Here is an 804-nt window from a genome sequence, read left to right as displayed (position 1 = left end):
GAACATGAATGTTTGCAATCATCAATTACCGCAACATGAATAATTTTATAGACTATAAATTTCATTATAACAAATGAAAAATAAAACAAACCGACTAGCGAATAATCTCAAATGAGTATCAACATTCCATAAAAGTATACAATGAATATAAATTTCTCATTAATAAATGTCAAAAGACCAAACTTAAAAATCTTAATTAAGACAACTAAAAACATATGGTTTGCCGAGAACATCAAAACTGATCATAGACTAACGAATTACACCGGTGCTTTCAATTCTTTTCTTCTTGGGTCTACCAGGACCAATCTTCGGACTACACGGATAAACCGCAGGAGAATCAGGCATGCGTCTTGGCATAGAACCATTTGGAACTGGCTTGATAGAATGTGAGTAGCATTGCTTGAACGCGATCACCGTATATCCTTCATCAATGTAGCCATAAAAGGAATCACCCTTACTACCAATGCAGGTGATAGCATGTATGCAAGGGAAATTATCGATACGCCAATAGTTACAAGTACATGTTCTATTCATCAAATCAATTGAATGAATAACGTCGCTATGAACTAGAAACTGATTTTCATTGGATCTAACCACCCTCAAAGTCCTTGCAGCTTCAACCTTGCTAGCCAGTACTATCTCCATTTTTGGACATAAAACAGAATTCCATTTCATAGACTTCTCCAATCTGTTCCAACTCATTTCCATCATCTTTTCCATGATTCCAAAAAGCATAGGAGTAATAGGCAGGAAGCGCTCCTTGGTGATCCATACATTGAAACATTCAGCTAGTGTCGAGCACAT

At 36.2% G+C, this 804-nt stretch overlaps 1 protein-coding gene across 1 annotated transcript; it reads right to left on the bottom strand.

Moving 5' to 3' along the window:
- Nucleotides 1–249: 249 nt before the first annotated feature.
- On the bottom strand, nt 250–804 carry LOC147519112 (uncharacterized). The gene has a single exon (XM_086594072.1). The coding sequence runs from the start codon at nt 802–804 to the stop codon at nt 250–252; it is 555 nt and encodes a 184-aa protein (XP_086450198.1).

The sequence above is a fragment of the Coptis chinensis genome, chromosome 2, assembly GCF_015680905.1.
Source record: "Coptis chinensis isolate HL-2020 chromosome 2, ASM1568090v1, whole genome shotgun sequence".
In the NCBI taxonomy this organism is placed as follows: domain Eukaryota; kingdom Viridiplantae; phylum Streptophyta; class Magnoliopsida; order Ranunculales; family Ranunculaceae; genus Coptis; species Coptis chinensis.
Note: the sequence above shows the minus strand (reverse complement) of the source record. Positions and strands in the feature narration are given on the sequence as shown.